The sequence below is a fragment of the Rhinoderma darwinii genome, chromosome 6, assembly GCF_050947455.1.
Source record: "Rhinoderma darwinii isolate aRhiDar2 chromosome 6, aRhiDar2.hap1, whole genome shotgun sequence".
NCBI classification, from domain to species: Eukaryota; Metazoa; Chordata; class Amphibia; order Anura; family Rhinodermatidae; genus Rhinoderma; species Rhinoderma darwinii.
In genome coordinates, this window is record NC_134692.1 from 97,720,451 (window position 1) to 97,736,909 (window position 16,459).

Genomic DNA, 16,459 nt, shown 5'->3' on the forward strand with positions numbered 1-16,459 from the left:
TCTAAGTGACCCTAAACTTTTGAACGGTAGTGTATGAAGGTAAGGACACCAGTATTCAGCCCCCAGAATGCCCCCCCCCTTACTGGGAGTTAATGCAAAAATTGTGTGGGATTTGGCGCACCCACTGCTGGACCAGGGTTACCACCTCTACCTGGATAATTTTTATACCAGCTTCTCACTCTTGAACTGCCTCGCTTCCAGAAATACTGCGGCATGCGGCACTGCTAGAAAAAAATATCTGAGAGGCCTCCCTAAGACTCTGCTTGAGCAAACACTCAGAACGGGTGAGAGCAGGGCACATTCTAGCAGCAACATATTGTGTGTCAAGTACAAGGACAAGAGAGATGTCACACCAGTACCCATGTACCAGTACGAGGTACCAGTACAGAGACCTCCAAACCAGACTGCATCCTGGACTACAATAGGTACATGGGAGGGGTGGACTTGTCAGATCACGTCCTGAAGCCCTACAGCGCCATGCTGCGTGGTATAAGAAGCTGACCGTGCACATCATACAAATGGCATTGTACAATGCGTATGTGCTAAATTGATGTACAGGCCAGAGGGGAACTTTCCTGGAATTTCAAGAGGTGATTATCAAGAACCTAATCTTTAGAGACCAAGAAGCGGGGGCACCCAGTACTTCTGGAAGCGAGGCCACACGCATCGTACCAGGGCAACACTTTCCAGGAGAATTTCCCCAAACTGGCAATAAGGGAAAAAGTCAAAAGAGGTGCAAAGTCTGCTATAAGAGGGGGATAAGGAAGGACACAATATATCAATGTGACACGTGTCCCGAAAAACCAGAGCTCTGTATGAAAGAGTATTTTAAAATTTATCATACATCCCTTGATTTTCAATCTAACCCAGTTTTACTTACCCTGATGCACTCCGCACAGTTTATTACCCCTTGTCTTTCCCCTCTGGGCCCTGCTGTGTGCCCAGGCAGCTGTTAACAGCCACATTGAGGGTATTGCCGTACCCGTGAGAACCCACATTACAGTTTATGGGGTGTATGTCTCCTGTCAAAATGCTCACTACACCTCTAGATGAATGGCTTAAGGGTGTAGTTTTTAAAACGGCGTCACCTCTTGCGGTTTTCAACTGTACTGGTACCTCAGGGGCTTCTGCATACATGACTTCGCACCAGAAAATCCACAGTAGGCCAAATGGTGGTCCTTTCCTTCTGAGCCCTCCCATGGGCCCAAATGGCAGTTTATCACCACAAATCGGGTATTGACGCACTCAGGACAAATTGCGCAACAGAATGGGGTATTTTATTTCTTGTGAAAATAAGACATTTTCAGCCAAAACTACATATTATTGGAAAAAAATAATTTTCTTTTAATTCCCAGCCCAATTCAAATAAGTTCTGTGAAAAAACTATGGTGTCAAAATGGTCACAACACCCATAAATGAATTCCTTGAGGGGTTTAGTTTTAAAAATTGGGTCACTTCTGGTGGGTTTCCATTGCTTTGATACCTCTGGGGCTCTTCAAATGCGACATGGCACCCGAAACCAAACCAGCAAAATCTGCACTCCAAAGAACACACAGCGCTCCTTCCATTCTGAGCCCTCTCATGGGCCCAAACGGCAGTTTATCACCACAAGTGGGGTATTGCCGCACTAAGGACAAATTGGGCAACAAAATGGGGTATTTTTTTTCCTGTGAAAATAAGAAATTTTGATCACAAATGACATCTTATTGGAAAAAATGATTTTTTTTTAAATTTCACAGCCCAATTCAAATAGGTGCTGTGACATTTTTTTTGGGTAAAAATGATAACAACAACCATAAATGAATTCCTTGAGGGGTGTAGTTTCTAAAATGGGGTCACTATTGGGGGATTCCTACTGTTTTGGTACCTCAACACCTCTTCAAACCTGGCATGCTGCCTAAAATATATTATAATAAAAAAGAGGCCTCAAAATGCAAAGGTGCTTCTTTGCTTCTAGGGCTTGTGTTTTAGTCCACGAGCACACTAGATCCACATGTGTTATAAAAACTGCAGAATCTGGACAATACATATTTAGTAGTGTTTCACTGGTAAAACCTTCTGTGTTACAGAAAAAAAAAAATGAATAAAATTTAAATTCAGCAAGAAAAATGAAATTTGCAAATTTCACCTCCACTTTGCTTTAATTCCTGTGAAATGCCTGAAGGGTTAAAAAAAACTTTCTAAATGCTGTTTTGAATACTTTGAGGGGTCTAGTTTTTAAAATGTGGTGTTTTATCGGGGTTTCTAATACATAGGCCCCTCAAAGTCACTTCAGAACCGAAGAGGTACCTTAAAAAAAAGAATTTTGAAATTTTCTTAAAAATATGAGAAATTGCTGTTTATGTTCTAAGCCTTGTAACGTCCAAGAAAAATAAAAGAATGTTCAAAAAATGATGCCAATCTAAAGTAGACATATGGGAAATGTGAACTAGTAACTATTTTGGGTGGTATAACCGTCTATTTTACAAGCAGATGCATTTAAATTCTGAAAAATTCTATTTTTTCAAAATTTTCTCTAAATTTTGCAATTTTTCACCAATAAACACTGAATTTATTGACCAAATTTTACCACGAACATGAAGCCCAATGTGTCACGAGAAAACAATCTCAGAATCGCTTGGATAGGTTTAAGCATTCCGATGTTATTACAACATAAATTGAAATATGTCAGATTTGAAAAATGGGCTCTGAGCCTTAAGGCCAAAACTAGGCTGCGTCCTTAAGGGGTTAAAGAGTTCACTAAAGAAGGATCACATGTTACGTCACAAATCGTATGGCATTTTTAAAATTCTTGAAGCAAGGGTATTTACTAAAAATTTTGATACTAAATTGGTTACTGAGGTAATGTTACAGAAAATATGGGAGAAGGTAAAAGATATGTATAATATTAGAGGATATTTTGGTTTTACACCAATTTGGAGTAATAACTGGGATGAAATAAAAAATGTAGAGAATGAGGAGTCCAAACACTTAGTGTGTCCAAATAGACTGAACAATACTACATAGCTTGGTGTCATCTGCAAAAATAGAAATAGTGCTATTAATCCCATCCTCAATATCATTAATAAATGAGTAGCATAATAGTGGTCCCATCACTGAACCCTGGGGTACACCACTTATAACCAGTCACCATTCAGAGTAGGAATCATTGACCACAACTCTCTGGATATGGTCCTTGAGCCATTTCTCAATCCAATTGCAAACTATACTTTCTAAACCTATAGTCCTTAATTTACCCATTAGACGTCTATAAGGGACAAATGCCTTTGCAAAGTCCAAAAACACTATATCCACAGCAGCCCATCAGTCTAGGCTTCTACTCACCTCTTCATAAAAAGAAATCAGGTTGGTTTGACAACTTCTGTCCTTAGTAAATCTGTGTTGGCTGTCACTTACAATACTATTTTTTGTCTCCTGTATATAGTCCCTCAAGAGCCCCTCAAACATTTGCCCACGATTGATGTTGAGCTTACTGGTCTATAATTACCCGGGGAAGACCTAGAGCCCATTTTGAAAATAGGCACCACATTTGCCCTGCGCCAGTCCCTTGGCACTATACCAGTCACTAGAGAATCTCTAAATATTATGAAGAAGGGGACAGAAATAACTGAACTAAGCTCTTTAAGAACTCTTGGGTGTAACCCATCTGGTCCCGGGGCCTTGTGCACATTTATTTTATTTAACTTAGCTTGGACCAAGTCTACATTCAGCCAATTCAGTATATTAATTAATGTATTAACAGCACTGGCACCGGCTACATCAGCTGCTCTTTCTTCTGTTGTATATACAGAGCTAAAGAACTCATTTAGTAACTCTGCCTTCTCTTGATTCTCTGTGACCAACTTCCCATTACCATTATTTAGGGGTCCTACATGTTCAGATCTTGTTTCTTTGCATTTATATACTTGAAGAATTTTTGGGGATTTGTTTTACTATCCTTGGCCACCTGCCTTTCATTTTGTATTTTTGCTGATTTTATTACTTTTTTGCAGATATTATTAAGCTCTTTATAATTTGCAAAGGCTAGAACTGTACCCTCAGATTTGTATTTTTCAAATACCCTTTTTTTTTTAAATCATATATTGCACTTTTTACAGCAGGTGTAAGCCATTTGGTGTTTAATATTAGTCATTTATACTTGTTACCTATAGGAATTCTGCACTATAATTATACAAAGAAGATTTTAAGATCTCCAATTTATCATTTGTACCATTATTTGTCATTATTGTTCCCAGTATATGTACTGAATTGCAGCCCTCATCCTGGGGAAATTGGCTTTCTTAAAATTAAATGTTTTTGCCCTCCCAGCCTGTGTTTGTTTTTTACAGTATATGTAAAATATAACTATATTATGATCACAGTTACCGAGGTTTTCATGAACAGTGACATTCCCAACAAGCTCTGCATTATTAGAAATGACCAGATCCAACAGAGCTTCCCCTCTAGTCGGGTCTTCCACAAACTGGGCCATAAAATTCTCCTGCAACCCTCCCCTTTGCAGTTGAAACAGAACCATGACACCATTTAATATCCCGATAATTAAAATCTCACATTATCACTACAGATATGTTGCAGAAATTACTGCGACTGTTACATTTATCTGAATGAGGTTTTCAGAAATCCATGCTGCACAATATACTCAGATGAATTTAGGAATTTTCTAAAATTTCTGCAACAAAATTGCTGAATGTGAACATCTAGAGGGGTAGGCAACCTTAGCGTGGTGGAGTTTTACTATTATAACTTGAGAGAGTCTTGAGATCTACTTGGTATCGAGTTGAGACAGGCCCATGGGGGGAATTATGTAAGTTATCAGGGGGTGTTGCTAGGGTCTTAAAAGACACTGTCTATGCATGGATGTTACCTTTTTAATAAAATTGAATGCTACAGACTATAAAGGAGAATGCAGCACTGATCAGATGAAGCCACAGGCAGAATACACAACATCTAGTGAGTCACAGGTGACATCTACTCTTATGTAGAGGTTCTCTTTTGCCATCTTCTCCATCCAGCCTAGATCGACATGAACACTTCTAGCCACGACTCGTCCCTGCAGAGTTTGCTGCCCAGACATCTTTTGGTTCCTCACTTTTCCATCATCCTCCCCACCTTGTCAACACAAACTTCCCATCTTGGTGCCCTAACAGTTTCATTCTGTTGCTACCCCTGATACAGTGCTTGCTGTACTGCCCAGTGGACTCAGTGGACTCAATAACATACTACAGAAATACTAGTGCTATAAAGATGAAAATAGTTGTACCACACCAAGTGTGCCCCCAACAATAATCAGTGACACACATAGTGCCCTCAGAAATAATTGTGCCCAGCAAATAGTCCCTGACAGTAATAATGCCCACTAATGGCCCCAAAAAATTATTTTGGCAAGTAGGTTGTGACCCTGACAGAAATAGTGTGCCCTCATTAGTAATAGTGCTGCCGAAACTGTCCCATTAGTAACAGAGCCCCCTAGAGCCCTCAATTGTAATAATGCACCCCCACAGTGCCCCCATTCGTAATAGTGTGCCCCACAATTCCCCTTTTAGTAACAGTGCCCCATAGGTTTCTCAATTGTAATAATGCACCACCACTGTAACGGCAGGGGGTAGGGAGACGGACAAGTGAGCCCTAATCTACCCGCCACTCTGTCCCTGCCTACTTGCAACGACCCGCCCTAGGCGACGGGGTACAACTGGGCGGCGGTCCCTGCGCTCAGTAAGTGCACGACAAACACGACAAACATACAAGGAACACAAGCAAGGAAAAGGGGCCGTTGCCCACGGCAACACCGTGAGCAACCAGAGTGGTGAACGAGCCGAGTCAAGCCAGGAGTGTGCGAGGTGCAAAACGAAAAGCAGAAGAGTAGTCGGTAAGCCAGGGTCGGTATGGAGCAGGATCAAAAATAGCAGGAGCTGTAGCTGGGCCAGGAACCACAAGGAAGGAAACCAAAGCAATAACAAGCACCGAGGGACAGGAAGTGCAGGCTTAAATAGACCGAGGGCGGGAGCTAGCTGAGTCTGGCCAGGTTACGATAGGCTCTCCCACTCCTAAGCCTGCCAGCCTGAATGGTGGAAGCAGGAGTCAGTCTCAGGGATGTATTCTCAGGTGCTGACTGATTAGTTCTGGGAGTTAACCCCGCAGTGCCTGGCAGATCCTTTACAGTACCCCCCCTTTTATGAGGGGCCACCGGACCCTTTCTAAGTGGACCTGGCTTACTGGGGAAACGCAGGTGGAACCTCCTGACCAATACCCCAGCGTGAACATCCCGGGCGGGTACCCAAGTCCTCTCCTCGGGCCCGTATCCTCTCCAATGGACCAGGTACTGGAGGGAGCCTTGGACCATCTTGCTGTCCACAATCCTGGCCACCTCGAATTCCACCCCCTCCGGGGTGAGGATGGGAACAGGAGGTCTCCTCGAGGGAGCCAAGGACGGGGAGCAGCGTTTGAGGAGGGAGGCATGAAACACGTCGTGTATCCGAAAAGACGGGGGTAACTCCAGCCGGAAGGAGACAGGATTGAGGACCTCAATGACCTTATACGGCCCAATAAACCGGGGAGCAAACTTCTTGGACGGAACCTTGAGACGCAAGTTCCTAGACGACAACCACACCAGATCCCCGACCATAAACAGGGGGTTAGCAGAACGTTTTTTATCAGCCTGAGTTTTTTGTACGCTCTGGGACACCTCTAGGTTTTTCTGAACCTGGGCCCAGACTGTGCACAGTTCCCGATGAACGACCTCTACCTCAGGATTGTTGGAACTACCAGGTGAAACGGAGGAGAACCGTGGATTAAACCCAAAATTACAAAAAAAAGGAGAGACCCCAGACGAGTTACTGACCCGGTTATTAAGGGAAAATTCGGCGAGGGGAATGAAAGAGACCCAATCAAATTGACAGTCAGAGACAAAACACCTTAAGTATTGTTCTAGGGACTGATTAGTCCTCTCCGTTTGGCCATTGGTTTCAGGATGGAAGGCAGAGGAGAAGGACAGATCAATCCCCAACTTCATACAGAAGGCTCTCCAAAACAATGAAACAAATTGTACCCCTCTGTCCGAAACAATATTGACAGGGACCCCATGGAGACGCAGGATGTGTTTGACAAACAAGGTAGCCAACGTTTTGGCGTTGGGTAGTTTCTTGAGGGGCACAAAGTGGCACATCTTACTGAAGCGGTCCACCACCACCCACACCACCGACTTGCCTTGGGATGGAGGCAAATCGGTGATAAAATCCATGGAGATATGTGTCCAAGGTCTCTGGGGAATGGGCAACGAACGCAGTAAGCCCGCTGGTCGGGACCTGGGAGTCTTGGACCTAGCACAAACCTCACAAGCGGCGACGTAGGCCTTAACGTCTTTAGGCAACCCAGGCCACCAATAATTTCTGGTAATGAGGTGTTTGGTACCCAGGATGCCTGGATGGCCAGATAGTGCGGAGTCATGATTTTCCCTAAGTACCCTTAGCCGGAATTGCAGGGGAACAAACAGCTTGTTCTCAGGAAGGTTCCCGGGAGCTGCACCTTGATCAGCAGCAATTTCAGAGACTAAATCAGAATCGATCGAGGAAATGATTATACCTGGAGGCAAAATACAAGCAGGATCTTCCTCCGAAGGAGGGCTGGCCATGAAGCTACGCGACAGTGCATCAGCCTTAATATTTTTAGACCCAGCCCTATAGGTAACCAAAAAATTGAATCTGGTAAAAAATAACGCCCATCGAGCTTGTCTCGGGTTTAGCCTCCGGGCAGATTCTAGGAACACCAGATTCTTGTGGTCGGTAAGGACCGTTACCTGGTGCCTAGCCCCCTCCAGGAAGTGGCGCCACTCTTCAAATGCCCATTTAATGGCTAAGAGTTCGCGGTTGCCAATATCATAGTTACTTTCAGTTGGCGAAAACTTCCTGGAGAAGTAGGCACAGGGGCGGAGATGGGTGAGGGACCTGGTACCCTGGGACAAGACAGCCCCCACTCCCACCTCAGATGCGTCAACTTCCACGATAAATGGCTCCATTTGGTTGGGCTGAACCAGCACTGGGGCCGAGACAAAGCACTTCTTAAGGACCTCAAAAGCCTGGACAGCCTCAGGAGGCCAGTGGAGGAGATCAGCATCTTTGCGAGTGAGGTCCGTAAGGGGCTTAGCGATGACCGAGAAGTTAGCAATAAATCTCCTGTAATAATTAGCAAATCCCAAAAAACACTGTAACGCCTTCAGGGAGGCAGGTTGGACCCATTCCGCCACAGCCTGAACCTTGGCGGGGTCCATGCGGAATTCATGAGGAGTGAGGATTTGACCCAAAAATGGAATCTCCTGTACCCCAAACACACATTTTTCGGTTTTGGCAAACAGTTTATTTTCCCGAAGGACCTGGAGCACCTTCCTGACATGCTCCACGTGCGAGGACCAGTCCTTGGAAAACACCAGTATGTCATCAAGGTACACTACCAGAAAAATCCCCAGGTAATTTCTCAAAATCTCATTTATGAAATTCTGGAAGACCGCAGGGGCATTACACAACCCAAAGGGCATGACTAGGTATTCGAAATGGCCTTCGGGCGTGTTAAACGCAGTCTTCCACTCATCCCCCTCTTTGATGCGAATAAGGTTATACGCCCCCCGTAGATCCAATTTAGAAAACCATTGGGCCCCCTGAACCTGATTAAAGAGATCTGGAATCAAAGGAAGGGGATACTGGTTCCTTACCGTGACCTTATTCAGGCTACGGTAGTCAATGCATGGCCTAAGACCACCATCCTTCTTCCCCACGAAGAAGAAGCCAGCACCTACCGGAGAAGAAGAGGGACGAATGTAACCCTTGGCCAGGGATTCCTGGATATACACTCTCATAGCTTCACGTTCGGGACAAGAAAGATTAAATATCCTACCCTTAGGAAGCTTAGCTCCTGGTACCAATTCGATAGCGCAATCGTATTCTCTATGAGGAGGTAACACTTCGGAGGCCTCCCTAGAGAAAACATCAGCGAAGTCCTGAACAAACTCGGGTAGCGTATTCGCCTCCTTAGGGGGAGAAATAGAATTAACAGAAAAACATGACGTACAACATTCAATACCCCATTTGGTTAGCTCCCCAGTATTCCAGTCAAACGTAGGATTATGCAACTGCAACCAGGGAAGACCTAGCACCAAATCGTACGATAATCCCTGCATCAACAGTACAGAGCATTGCTCCAAATGCATGGAGCCAACAAGGAGTTCAAAAACAGGGGTATGCTGTGTAAAATAACCATTAGCAAGAGGAGTGGCGTCGATACCCACTACCGGGACAGGTTTAGGCAAATCAATAAGAGGCATAGCAAGGGACATAGCAAATTCCACAGACATGATATTAGTAGAGGACCCTGAATCCACGAAAGCACTGCCGGTAGCAGACCTACCACCAAAAGAGACCTGAAAGGGAAGCAAGATCTTAGTACGTTTCATATTTACGGGAAATACCTGTGCGCCCAAGTGACCTCCCCGATGATCACTTAGACGCGGAAGTTCTCTGGCTGCAACCTTACGCTTAGGACAGTTGTTCACTTGATGCTTGTCGTCCCCACAGTAGAAGCAGAGACCATTCTTCCTGCGGAATTCTCTACGTTGTTGGGGGGACACGGAGGCCCCCGAGTTGCATAGGTATCTCTGAATCTTTCGGGGAGGAACGAAGCAACGGAGCTTCGGGAGGCATCATGGGGGAGTCGGAGGAGAAAACACATAAACGTTCACGTTGTCGTTCCCTGAGACGTCGGTCAAGTCGTATCGCTAAAGCCATAACCTGGTCTAGGGAGTCACAAGAGGGATAGCTAACTAGCAGGTCTTTCAGGGCATTCGACAGACCCAACCTAAACTGGCACCTTAAGGCAGGGTCATTCCACCGAGAAGCTACGCACCACTTCCGAAAGTCAGAGCAATACTCCTCAACAGGTCTCTTACCCTGACTTAAGGTCACCAGCTGACTCTCGGCAAAGGCAGTCCTGTCAGTCTCGTCATAAATAAGTCCGAGAGCAGAAAAGAAACAATCATCGGAGGAAAGTTCGGGGGCGTCAGGAGCCAAGGAGAAGGCCCACTCTTGGGGCCCTTCCTGGAGCCGGGACATAATTATACCCACCCGCTGGCTCTCAGAACCTGAGGAATGAGGCTTTAAACGAAAGTAAAGCCTACAACTCTCCCGAAAGGAGAGAAAAGTCCTCCGGTCCCCTGAGAACCGGTCAGGCAACTTGAGGTGGGGTTCAAGAGGTGCGGTGCGGGGAACTACCAGGGTAGCATCAGGCTGGTTGACCCTCTGAGCCAGGGCCTGGACCTGTAGGGAGAGACCCTGCATTTGCTGAGCCAGGGTCTCACGGGGATCCATAGTGGTGTCAGGGACCAGGGGTAGACTAGGTATGGGCTTGTTATTATGTAACGGCAGGGGGTAGGGAGACGGACAAGTGAGCCCTAATCTACCCGCCACTCTGTCCCTGCCTACTTGCAACGACCCGCCCTAGGCGACGGGGTACAACTGGGCGGCGGTCCCTGCGCTCAGTAAGTGCACGACAAACACGACAAACATACAAGGAACACAAGCAAGGAAAAGGGGCCGTTGCCCACGGCAACACCGTGAGCAACCAGAGTGGTGAACGAGCCGAGTCAAGCCAGGAGTGTGCGAGGTACAAAACGAAAAGCAGAAGAGTAGTCGGTAAGCCAGGGTCGGTATGGAGCAGGATCAAAAATAGCAGGAGCTGTAGCTGGGCCAGGAACCACAAGGAAGGAAACCAAAGCAATAACAAGCACCGAGGGACAGGAAGTGCAGGCTTAAATAGACCGAGGGCGGGAGCTAGCTGAGTCTGGCCAGGTTACGATAGGCTCTCCCACTCCTAAGCCTGCCAGCCTGAATGGTGGAAGCAGGAGTCAGTATCAGGGATGTATTCTCAGGTGCTGACTGATTAGTTCTGGGAGTTAACCCCGCAGTGCCTGGCAGATCCTTTACAACCACAGTGCACCCATTATTAATAGTGCTCCCCTGCATTTCTTCCATTAGTAAAAGTGCCTCACATAATACCCTCAATTGTAAAACTGAGTGCCCCCAATAGTAATAATGCTCCCCGGAGATCCCTCATTAGTGATAAACTTCTCTACGGTGCCCTCATTAGAAACATTAGTTGCTAAGATTAATAACAGTGGTCCCATGATGTCCTCAATTGTAATAATGCTCCCCTACAGTGCCCACATTAGCCATAGTGCTCCCCTACAGTGCCTCCATTAGTAACAGTGCCCCAATTTTACGCTCAATTGTAATAATGCTCCCCCAGAGTGCCCCACTAGTTATAGACCCCAAATAATAATAATAATAATAATAATGTGCCCACCATAGTGCCCTCAATTGTAATAATACTTCTCCAGAGTCCCCAAAGCAGTAAAAGTACCCTCAATTGTAATAATGTTCCCAGAGTTCCCCCATTAGTAATATTGTTTCCCACAGTTCCCCCTGAGTGCCCCTATTAGTAATAGTACCCCAAATAATAATAATACTGGCCTAGAGTGCTGCCATTAGTAATAGGGCTCTCATTTAGGCCCCCATTACTAATAATGCCCCAAAAATTAGGTGTTCCAAAGAGGGGGAAAAAATAAATCCAATACTCTCCTAACTCCTGAACCATCTTGTCTTCAGTGCAGTGCAGGCTTCTATGGATCCGGGTAATGCGTGCTGATGTTACAGCAGGGGAGCCCTTTTCTCAAGCTCTTTTTCTGTAGGGTCAGTGTGTAGATCCATACGTATGCAGCATCTGGCTCCATAGCAACCAGGCAGTGTACCGTTAGTACTGCAGAATAAACTTTATTCCAAAGTGCTGATTGAACTCCTTGCCGCGATCTATTCGGCACCTGTTGGTGATCAATAGGTTGCCAACCCCTACTTTAGACAAACTAAGGCCCCATGCACACGAACGTAAAAACGCCGTAATGCATACGGGAAGGTGCCCGTGCCATTGAAAAATATAGAACATATCCTATTTCAGGCCGTAATTACGGCACGGGCAGGCCCATAGAAGTCTATGGGGCTCCCGTAATTACGGGTGACTACGTGTGTGCATCCGTAATTACGGGAGCGTTGCTAGGCCACGTCATAGAATAGTCACTGTCCAGGGTGCTGAAAGAGTTAAACAATCGGCAGTAACTCTTGCAGCACCCTGGACAGAAACTACTGATCACAATATAGATCAACCTGTAAAAAAAAAAAGACGTTCATACTTACCCAGAACTCCCTGCTTCTTCCTCCAGTCCGGCCTCCTGGGATGACGTTTCAGCCCATGTGACCACTGCAGCCAATCACAGGCTTCAGCGTCATCCAGGGAGGTCGGGCTGGATGTCGAAAGAGGGATGCGTCACCAAGACAATGGCCAGGTAAGTATGAATTTCTTTTACTTTTACTGCGGAAAGGGCTGTCCCTTCTCTTTATCCTGCACTGATAGAGAGAAGGGCTGCTGATTAGTGCAGTGCAATTTTGCAGCGAAAGTGTGCCCGTAAATACGGGTGGAATACTGGTGACACCGGACCCGTATTTACGGGCACGGGTCCGTAAATACTGGTGTAATACGGGTCGAATACGTGTGACCAAGGACCCGTATTTATGCCAGTATTTACGGGAGGACAAAAATACGTTTGTGTGCATGAGGCCTAAGAGAGAGAAAAAAAAACTATATCTATAATTTGCAATTTGAAGCATGATTTTTTTTTTTTCCACCATTAAAGCATGCTGAATGGTCAGTTTAATGTTTTGCTCATCTCTATTCTGTTTGCTAATTCAATACGTTTATATATCTTGCGATTCTTAAATGTATCTTTTTCTGACTAGATCAGAACTCTGCTAGAGTTTGTTTCTCTCAAGTGATCGCAGTGATTCTCTTATCATGTTGGTCAGTGACCAATTCAAAGGACATATATAATCACAGATTGTCCTGATGGGACAACCCTATTAGGTATATAGATTTACATGAACTTTGATCTTTAATAAAAGTCTGTTTCATTAAAATTCCAAGCATAGGTTATTTTTCAGATACTGCATCCCATGTAGCATCAGAGATTTGTTTATAGAATGAAAACACTATTACCTACTATAATTGTTTTTAGCACTCTACGTGCATGTGGCTTTCAGTAAATTCTTAAATAGAAGTCTATGGGGCCCTACTGTATCTCCAGTATGCCTTCAATTTTATTTGTAAACATATAGTGTTCTTACCTAAGTTTGTGCCATGTCCCATTGGAAGGTGTATTACGGAGGTATTCTTCTGTAAAAGCTCTGCTTCTTAGGTAGAATATCTCAGTTATAGAGCACTGTACGGTGGCACCATATGGCAGCACATAGTGTCTATGGTCATCTTCCCCTTCAGTATTCAGATTACTATTGGTGAGCAGAAAGTGCATATTATTGAGGCAATGCAGCTGCCAATCTATTGTCTATGGACACCTTAAAGGGTTTTTCCAATCTTGGACATTTCCACAGAATATGCCATAAATGTCCGATAGTTGCTATCTCTCTAATGAGGCCCTCTGACCTCCATCCTACATTATCCCGCTCCCGCTGCTCTTCGGCCACTGTCTGCGTAGGTGGTCGGTAGTATAGAAACAGCTGAGCTCGCGGAGTCTGAGGTCAGGGTGGCCTCTGCTACATTGTAAAGCTCCAATGTAACACCTAAAGAAGAGAATGGGAGTTAGGGACATAGCGCAGCATGGCTAGCTACACTGTTTTCGGACATTGGAAGCTATGGAAACAGCATAGCTTACCGTGCTACGCTGTTTCCGGAACTACCATTTACTTCTATGTGAGTTACGAAAACAGCAAAACTCAGCGAGCTCAGGTTTTTCCGTACTCCCGACCACCTCGTCAGACAGTAAACGGAGAGCCAGACAAGGTAGAGTGTTGCTCAAAAGGGCCTCGTTCTAGAGATATGTGTGGGTCCCACAAGTGGAGTTAGCATCTATCGGACATGTATGGCATATCTTGTTGATATGCCATAAATGGCCAAAATGCGAAAACCCCTTTAATGAATTCAAAGGTAAATACAAGCGCTTGCTTTGCATTTTTTTTTTTCATTTTCTTTCAAATGTGGCCTTCTATAAAATTGCCTTTCTCTTAAAGGGAACCTGTCACCAGCATTTCACCTATTGAACTTTACTTATCCCTCACTGGCCGCTGCTATCAAAAGTTCATTGCCATTATCCCCTCTCCTAAACTCCTCCGACTGTAAATAACGGTCTGCAAACATTTTGCGACTTTTATCGTAATAATCCGGTGTCCCTTTGTGGCCACACACCAGAATAGTACATCAATGCACAAGCGCAGGATTTTGTGTGCTGGGGGAAGGTGAGGAGCTGTCAATTAAAAGTAAGGAGGCGGGGTAAACTCGGAAAGACTTGAGGAATGAAATTTTGATACTTTTCAAATAAAGATTTGACTCTTTTCAAACAAAAATATGACTCTTTTATGCTCATTATCATACGGCGTGGGAATACAAAAAAACTGAATACTACAGCTACAGAGCCAACTTAGAAGACAATTGTAGGTTATATACATAGAAATGATTTTTCACCCACTACCACCAGGTATTGCTTGTTTAATAGGTGAAATGCTGGTGACAGGTTCCCTTTATGGATCCCTTATTCTATTAAAACTTGAATAAATGCACTCCAAACCAGTTTGGATTTTAGTCAGCTCATTTTGGAGATTCATGTGCCTAAATAATGTCTAAATAAGCGTACTGTCATATACTATATCGTTATATATTACAGCTGTGTATGTTACATACTCCTATTACTGGTGAACGCAATCTCTGAGCTCTTTAAATACCTACAGTATACTGGTCACAGTGAGGCTTAGAGGTGATCACTGGTTACTAATTCTCTGGAACCAATTAGTATTAATATGGAAGGAAATATTTGCATACTGTCATCTGATAAAATTACCCTGCAATATAAATGCATTACTGGATATTACATCATATCTAAAAATCTGCAAACCGTGGCTCATCACATACAATATTTTTACTTAAAGTACAAACATACAAATTTAAAGTATATAAAGACCTGTGGATTGTATAGGTTAGTATATATTGGTGAACATTTTGTGAAGCTTAGCAACAGTAGAAAAAACTCTATTGGGTTTTGGGACTTACCAGTGATTGTAGTGAAGTGAGATGGGGATGTCATTGTTACAAAAGGTGGGCTAGTATATTTTGCCTTTACACCAATCTCTGCCAAGTAGTCCAGTAGTGGAGTATCAACATCTTGATCATAATTCCATCGAAATCCATCAAAGGAGATCACAAGCAACTTATTACGTGTTTTTTTCCCATCCTTGAAGATTGGCTTACAGAAAATTATTGTGAAAAAAAGAAAAAATAATATTATAGACTTATAGGTTTTCATTGTGCTGTATTGACAGTAAGGATCTGCCACGATCTGTTGTACTGTCACTGAGAAATCTTTATGTCCATGTCTTATCAATTACTTATCAGGCCAAAGCTCACTTAAGAACCTGCCCAAGCATTTTACCTTCTTTCACTTATTTTCCTTATCTTCCGTATTGCTTATCTAGTTGTGAATTTGACACGAAGAAAACTTTTAATTCATTGTTCAGTGTACAGCATTGTAAACTATGCTCGTAAACAAATATACAGTATATATGTTATTTGTGCATATATAGAATTGGAGAATTTCTGATTCTTCATTAAATCAATTGTCTCATAAGGACAAACCCTTTCTAAATGGTAACACCAACAGAAGAAAAAAAAAGACTTGATCCGCATATCACACACTTGATCACACAGTTTAAGCCCAATTGCCACTTCACAACTACCACTTTTAGGTGTGTCCCTACACTATTAAGTGCGTCCCTACACTATTAGGTGCAGCACTGCGTGGCAGCTCAGCACCTGCAGACAGAGTGATCTATGAGACCAACAGCACCTATCCTGACAGACTAAGCCACCTCACTCTAGACCACATCCACCAAAGGCACAACACCACAGCAGCAACACCAAGTCCCCTGAAGTTCTCATCACAAACCTCGGACTTCCGGGGTCTGTGTCGGCAGCTCCGTAGAAATGAATGGAGCGCCGGTCGTGCTTGTGCGCATGCGTGACCAGCGCTCCTTTCATTTTTATTGAACTGCGCAGACGCCGGAAGTCAGAGGTTAGTCATGGAGAACATTGGGGGACTTTCAGTCCCCCGTTCTCCCTATCGCTGCCAGCGATCACACATGTATCCCCTATCCTGTGGATAGGGGATACATGTCTTTTGTAGGACAAACTATAGGTCAGATTTTTTTGGGGGGTTGGGGCTGTACGGCGTTACCTACAGGGGAGGGCTGTATAGCATTACATACAGGGGGGGCTGTACAGCGTTACCTACAGGGGGGTTTCTATCTGGCGTTACCTACAGGGGGGCTGTATAGCGTTACCTACAGGGGGGCTGTATAGCGTTACCTAC

At 44.4% G+C, this 16,459-nt stretch overlaps 1 protein-coding gene across 1 annotated transcript in view; it reads right to left on the reverse strand.

Annotated features, from left to right (window-relative positions):
* LOC142656614 (ectonucleotide pyrophosphatase/phosphodiesterase family member 7-like) overlaps positions 1–15,397 on the reverse strand; it is an 82,109-nt gene extending 66,712 nt beyond the window's left edge. Inside the window, exon 1 of the mRNA XM_075831540.1 lies at positions 15,145–15,397. Coding sequence (XP_075687655.1) covers positions 15,145–15,397 — 253 coding nt within the window. The remainder of the gene's footprint in view (positions 1–15,144) is intronic.
* Between the last annotated feature and the right edge of the window lie 1,062 nt (positions 15,398–16,459).